This window comes from Limulus polyphemus, unplaced genomic scaffold (assembly GCF_000517525.1).
Source record: "Limulus polyphemus unplaced genomic scaffold, Limulus_polyphemus-2.1.2 Scaffold134, whole genome shotgun sequence".
NCBI classification, from domain to species: Eukaryota; Metazoa; Arthropoda; class Merostomata; order Xiphosura; family Limulidae; genus Limulus; species Limulus polyphemus.
Window position 1 is genome coordinate 628060 of NW_013665744.1, and position 7737 is coordinate 635796.

The 7737-nt window shown below is 32.4% G+C and overlaps 1 protein-coding gene across 1 annotated transcript in view; it reads right to left on the reverse strand.

Moving 5' to 3' along the window:
* The window catches only part of LOC106473812 (ras-specific guanine nucleotide-releasing factor 2-like), a 267598-nt gene that overhangs the window by 106403 nt on the left and 153458 nt on the right, over window positions 1-7737 (reverse strand). The window contains exons 3-4 of the mRNA XM_022379257.1: window positions 3087-3234; window positions 2239-2322 (exon numbers count right to left, since the gene is read on the reverse strand). Of these exons, the coding sequence (XP_022234965.1) occupies window positions 2239-2322; window positions 3087-3234 (232 nt within the window). The remainder of the gene's footprint in view (window positions 1-2238; window positions 2323-3086; window positions 3235-7737) is intronic.

The following is a 7737-nucleotide window of genomic DNA, read 5'->3' on the forward strand; positions in this document are numbered from 1 at the left end:
CATTGTGTAGCTTTGTGCTTAATTACAAACAAATCTTACTAGAACAAGAAATGAGCGGAATCGCGTTAAATACACAATCACTACAAAGTAGCACTGAAGCCTCTGTAATTCAGAGGCAATGTCTGAGGGCTTATAACGTTAGAAATCATATTTAGTTTTTATTTTACTTTCTGTAAGTATAGACTGAATTTGTAAAGACAGCAACTGAAATTGGAACAAAATATGTATATTATTTATTACTCATGTTATTGACCTTCTCGAATATTCGTAACCTAAAATCAATGATTTTCAAATGATCAAATAAATGAATAACATACAACCGGAAAAAAACTCTTTGTTTATTGAGTTGATTTGAAATTATGAAAAACACGCTAAATTAACAGGAAGTAGAAAAATCCTAATTACTATATGCAAAATAAATATTTGTTGTTAAGCCTAAATCTACACAATAGGTTATCTGTGCTGTGCCCACTACGGGTATCGAAACCTTGCTTTTAGCGTTACAGGAATGATTAGTGATATAGAGTATAATGTAGTGTTTTTAAAGCCCAACTTATAAACAAAGATGAGAAAATATCTATACGAAATAAAATAACACATTATTTAGCTTCAGATAAGGTATTATTTCATTCGTCAGGTATTCTACTTTGATGAAAATAATTTGGTCTGGGATTTTATATTTTAGTAAGTTGGAAGAGCTTTTAAAGCGTGCCATCAATGGTAAGGCTAAAGCCGAAACTAATCCGTGTGCGTAAAAGGCTCAGGGAGGGTAATAAAAAAACGAGCAACAGTTATCCGAAAAACCAGTTGATTCATCTAATCGTAAAAAGGTTTTCATATTATCCACAAAAACAAACAATTTTGCCTTCAAGGCTACTGAAAAATCGTGAAAAAAACTGATTCAAAAACCTTTGAGTAATTTTGTGTAAACATTTGAAAATAAACAAAACAAAAAACACATAATAGATGATAAACCAGAAATTTATGAACATTGGGCCTGAACTTACATTCCCGTAACTGCTTCAAGTTCAACAAATCATTCAACTGTCATAAAACCATTTTTTGCTTATTAATTCGAATGTAATATTTGAAAGTTTTTTGGTAAACAATAAATAAGGTAAATAAATATATTGTACTGGAATTTTCTGGTATTGTTGTCTCTTTGTGTTCGATCTATGGGTCGAAGATAAAGTCATCAAAAGGTCAAAGGACAAACAGCTTGATAAATTAGAGGATTATTTGTTTGTTTTTGAATTTCGCGCAAAGCTACACGAGGGCTATCTGCGCTAGCCGTCCCTAATTTAGCAGTGTAAGACTAGAGGGAAGGCAGCTAGTCATCACCACCCACCGCCAACTCTTGGGCTACTCTTTAACCAACGAATAGTGGGATTGACCGTCACATTATAACGCCCCCACGGCTGAAAGGGCGAGCATTTTTGATGTGCCTTAACCACCTGGCCAAATTAGAGGAAGAAGACATTTCGATTCTTCTTAGATATTTGCTACCACTCTTTTGAAAGGTAGAAATTAATATTTAAGAACAATTACTTTATGAGACTACTCAAAATAATTGAATTCGATTTTAAAGTATATACACGTGGTAATTAAATATTTGCAGTACTAGGTAGGGTATGATTAACTGTTTTTCTACACAAACATATGTATGTAAAACGCCCAACTTGAAAATATCCAGCTAAACAATGATGCTATAGAAGTACATTTTGTTTTAAAATGTTCCTAAGCTATTGTTCTTTATTTTTAACATAGATGGACAAATAAAAAGGTCTACGTTTCCAAGCTCTCATTTTACACCTGAATTTATTGTCGTCATATCTATTAAAGGCGATAATAATTCCCAACACTGACATTTTACAGCTCACTTGCTTTCAATCTAATGTAGGAAAATCAGTTAAACTGGAAACTGTAAGAAGGAAAAATAATTAAAAGCAGTGAGAAAATAATATATTAACTTAATAACAAGTAAGCATGACATTAAGCTTTAGAGCCTCGAAATCTCGTGAATAACCAACACCATCCAAAAATAGTTTTGGACAAACTATGGTTCTATTTGCTATTTTTAAGTAAATCTCTTCGTATGTTTCTGAATACTAAATAGATCATTTTAACAAAGAAGCTGGAAAATTAATACAAGCGAGTTTTAATACAATCAACAGTTCCACAACTGCTCATTAGCTACAAAGACAGCAAAGTTTTTATTAAAAGGTAAGAGAAAAGTACCTTTTTAATTTTCTTAATTTCGTCGCTTTCTTCTTCCTCTGAGCTATTAGGCGTCAGATGCCATTCTCTTTTCAGCGAACCCAACTGGAAAAAAAATGTATAATAAAGTTTACCTTATTCATTTTTGTAATAAAAGTTTACAATTACTCTTTTATATATATATATATATATATATTAAGCTACGAAGTTTACTCGTTTACTCGAAGTTTACATTTACTCTCAATCACGGAACAATATATACAGTTTATATTTGTTTACTACGTAAATTTGGGTTTTAAATATATTAAATTGTGTGGAATTAATTTCTCTGCTCAGCAAATTAAATAGCATCCATATTGAAAATTTTAATATATATATATATATATGTTTGATTCTTAAAATAAAAGTTAGAAATTAAAATACACATTTCAAAATGCAGTATTGGTTGTTTTACGCACATCTATCTATTCAATCTTTATGCCATGATCGAAGCATAAAGTGGAATGAAATAAAAGAGGTATTATCTGCTGTGCATATAAATTGTATTACCATGAACAGAGAGTACTTATAGAATGTTGATGATATAATAACCACTCCATACTTTTGTTTTGCGGTATTTAATATTATCGTTGTTAGCATAATCAGTGATGTATTAAATAAATCTATCTGGAATGTGAAAAGCAGATAATGGAACATTTATCTAATGCAGTTTTGTTCTTGGCGAAACGTTTTACTCGTGACTTGACTAAATATTGTTTAAAATATTCTGCAACAATATAACTTACATATAAGACATATGAATGTAATACAGTAAAACTAACTTTTAAGTCACGCCATCCGCATCCAGTGCTCTTCAGGGATTTACCCACCTCAGCTCGTAGTTTTTTAATCTCACAGGTAAGTTCTTCACACTGCTGTGTATACTGCCATTTTGCAGTTTTTTCACTTTCAACAATCTGGACTAGATGAAGGTGTTTTTGTTCTAGCTCTTCTTTTTGTAGCAAGATTTTACTGAAACTGGTGAATAACATAACGAGTGAGTAATTTAATAATTAAGTAATCTACAGTTAATTAATAAAAAAAAATTAATGAATGACAGTAGGTAACAAAATCATTACATTTAAAAATACCTTTTTCTTCTGTATCATTTAAAATCGTTTTCAAAAACTACACGGGATTTCTAGAAACATTATTTACATTTCTGACATTTGTTAAATTTTAATTGTTCATAAAAATTAAAATAAAATACTTGTTATTTTAATTTCTTTATTTAAAATACGTTATATAGATACTGGTATGTACTTCAAATGATTCAAGCTACATGATAAATAGCGTTTTGTTTAGCATTTGACTTTAATTTAGATACTAAATTTAAATCGATACAGCTAAGTATTTTAATGAAAAACTTCTATTAGCAATAACAATAGACACGAAATTCTAAGCATGGTGTGAGAATAAATTCAGTGTTAGGTACAAATATCAACATGCTTTTAAATAATATTATATTATTTTGTTGCACTGTATTAAGACTTTTGCTGTGCTGTGAAAATGTATGGCTGTTGCTATATAGAATCTGTTTTTTAATATAAAAAACAATTCTTAATTTATTTCCACTCCAGATCAGCTTGTGTTGCTAGTGGCACCGCTAAGAGCGCCTGTTGATGTTTAAGTGCAGAACAGTGAGACACGATATACTAAAGTGCTCTGTCTCTCACAAGACGTGATTTCAGAACCAAGAAAGAGTTAAAAAATTTAGTACAAACAGTCCATATGAACGCTAATTTAGGAAGTGTGTTTAAGCCGGAATCCATCGAAAAGATTCCCAACGAGTAAAGAAAACAAGAATGTCATCACAATGTTTGTTCTATTGTCACCTGTCCTCCATCTTTGCTGCAAGCTTCAAGTCACACTCTATAAGTATTTAAAAAAGTGAAAGCCAGCGTATGGAAATGCTTTAAGGTTCTAAGCAGATCTTAACTAATTGGGCTGTAATCTCGTCATCAGAGCCTCTGGTAGCTATCGTGAGTTAAAATAAGACGTGAGGATGAAAAATAATTAGTTGTTTCGAAACACAATCTTGAATTTTCCAAATACTCAGTGCTGCTGCCATTTCTATGGAATGATACCCTCACTATATAAAGGTGTGTGTTTTTAGAACAAGATCGTAATAATTTAGAAGTACCTTGTGCCCACCGCAATTCCTAATTTCGGTATGTAAGTTTTCCCAGTTTTATGTTCTTTAGCTTCAACTTACAACTAGCTCATTCAAAATCCTATTCACGGTTTCCAAAATTCCAACTTCAACGTAGTCGCGATTCGCGGTAGCTGAGTGACGTCAATAAAGTGGCATGTCATAACACCCGTTTAACCAATGTAAAGGAAATAATAAAGGTTAAATAATATAAAGATAAATATAAATTATATGCATATATGAATGGTAAAGACTTGCCCCTTTTTAAATTCCTGGTTACGCCAGTGTTTGTGCTATTGTAGTTTTCAAGGAAATAGTATTACTATGACCCTATGTAGCGCCCCCAGTGGCATGGCGGTATGTCTGCGTACTTACAACGCTAGAAACCGGGTTTCGATACTCGTGGTGGGTAGAACACAGATATTTCTTTGTGTAGCTTTGTGCTTAACTACAAAGAACAACAACAACCCTATGTAGCTTGGTAAAATTATTCCCGCAGTATTGCATATCTACCTTCTCAGAAAGAAGGGCCCCCAGTGGCACAGCGGTATATCTGCGGACCTACAACGCTAGAAACTGGGTTTCGATACCCGTGGTGGGCAGAGCACAGATAGTCCTTTGTGTAGCTTTGTGCTTAACTACAAACAAACAACAGAAAGAAGTTAGCCATAAACGTATTTATCATCTGCATGTTTCTACAACAACCTTGACTTTATGAGTAAATTAACAAAGATGAGGCTGTTAGTTTCAATAAATGTATGTTTCCAAATTCGAGTATAATGTCCTTATGCACTCTCATAAGATGAGAACGTTGCCATGAGCAAATGTAACGATGTTTTAAGCGCATATTTCAAGATTCTGTGTTAACATAGTTGTAGAATGATAAAGTTGCTATGAGCAAATGTAATAAGGATTTATAAGCGTAGATTAGCCATTTGTCAAGAGTGAGAAAATTAGAATGGGAGAAAACTTTTCAATGGAACTTTAAATTTTGACATCGATGACTACTCGATTAAAATATTAGTCGCAACTTGACATTTATAAACAGTGCTGTCCATAATGACATATGATACCAACTTTTTGCCTTTCTTTACTCTGATGTAAATAATGTAATATGTATGTATATAGATATATACCAGCGGAGATCCGCAAAATATCTACAATCGAATTAGTATCTTTATTGCAACAGTACTTCTTTAAATACAGGATTTCTAAAATAATACAAAACAATTCTAGTCATAGACACCGAAATCTGTAAGTCCACATGCCTTAGGCCTAACATTAGTTAAGCCTATATTAAGTACGGCCTATATTCGATAAAGAGATAAATTAACTTGTGTACGTTTTTTGCTTTAATTTCGTTAGGGCTAAACGTTAGCGTACTTAATACTATCAGTAAATAAACTTATAATGTTATTCTACGACCTAAAGTTAGAGTTTTTTAAAAACTTTGATAAACTTTTAATATGTTGTGGCACAAAATGTCTACTAAAGTATATTTACTTCCGCCTTTTGTTTACATCCCTTGAAATTATGTGTAAGCGCATGCGCATTTAGATAGTAGAGTGCGCGCGCATTTTCACGACAGACAAAAACTGAATATTAATATAATAGATCATAGAAATGTTTTGCCAGCGACACTTATACCTTCTTTATGTATAAGTGGAAAATACAAAATGACTCTCGTATAAAATGTCAACTGGTGTTACAGAGTTATTTTTAATATTGATGAAAATGTTTGTAAAGTGGATTTCGAACCATATTGATGCCACGAGGATGTGCTGGTACGTAAAATGAAGTTCTTTAATTTGTTTTCATTGCTTTGATTATTTTATTTTATTTTTACATGCTAAACGGGATTTAGACTAAGTATTTTTATTTTCCAAGGAATCCTTTTGACTTGCTGTCGGTATAAAATGATGATATTATATCGTAGCATTAGAACTCATTCATAGATCTTCCATTACTTGTGTAAATTCGAAGTTGGAACATGTTTAAATATATTTTTACTTCAAAATAACACACATGGTATACTCTAGAAATTGATATAAGTTTTTAGTAGTCAACAAACGTCTAAGACTTGCATTTTAGTCTGTATTATGAGGTAAGGTCTGTACGAACACTCTGAAAGGACTACAGAGAAATATTTTGTAATTAAGCACAAAGTTACCCAATGGGCTATTTGTGCTCACCACGGGTATCGAAACTCGGTTTCTAGCGTTGTAAGTCCGCAGACATAACGCTGTGCCACTGGGGGGGGGGGCTACAGAGAAAGGCTGTCTAAAATAGAAAAAACTCAGATTTATTCACTTTAAATCGCTTAAATAACCTAATTAATCTTGTATAGCCAGAATAATATTATTGTTATTAGTATCATATAACTTCTTAATTTGAAACGATACTACAATAATATCTAATACTCAAAGTTATTTTCTTTTTTGTATTTGGTCGTGATTACAAGAAATATTAACTTTAGTATAAGTTGAGAATTTGTTCTCCAAAACTAATGAGCCTCTTTTCACTCGATTGTAAATTTACTTTACTTTTTTATAAATATTTAGTAATTTAACAGCTACTGCACATAGTTGTCATAAAGTGGGGTATTTTTTATGTATTTTCAAGCAGACCGTTCTAGCATTACAATTAAATATCATGGTTTTCAACATCTTGGTCAAATTGTTTGCATATATTTCTATATTGATGTTATTGTCTACATGCATGGAGTAGTTTTTGAGTAAATGCCCGAGTATTAACAGAGAAGGTAACTTATGATCGGACAAACATTTGCGAGTTGTTATTCTGATCTGTATAAGTTGTTTTGAACAATTTTTTCGTCAAAACACACATACACACCTGTTTTGTATAAAAGGGTGTGCTTTTGATATAATATTTTTCGAAAAAGATCAACGCTTTGTTCAGACAATTTCTCTGTACTTGATGTAAAGTCATGCGTTGTCACGTGCCAGAAGTCATAGGGCGTCAAATTGTTCGACTCTCCAAAACTGGTATGAAGCAAACGGGCATTGCCAGAACAGTAGCGTACCCCCAGTGTACACTGAGTGGTCACAAGTAAATAGACACCTAATTTTTCGTCATTTAACTGATTTATGCTAACTAATTTGTGTTCACAGAGCACTATATGAATGAAAATGGTTCGCACACTAATTATCTTGTGTTACAACATGCCTAGAACTCAAGGTTCTCTCGAATTGTCAGATTTTGTTAGAGGAAGGCTAGTTGGTCAGTAGATGGTGGAATAAGTCAGCGGCAATTTGCAGAATTTGGGAATCCCGCTTTTGGCAGTCAACAGAATCATCGTGCAGTTCAGG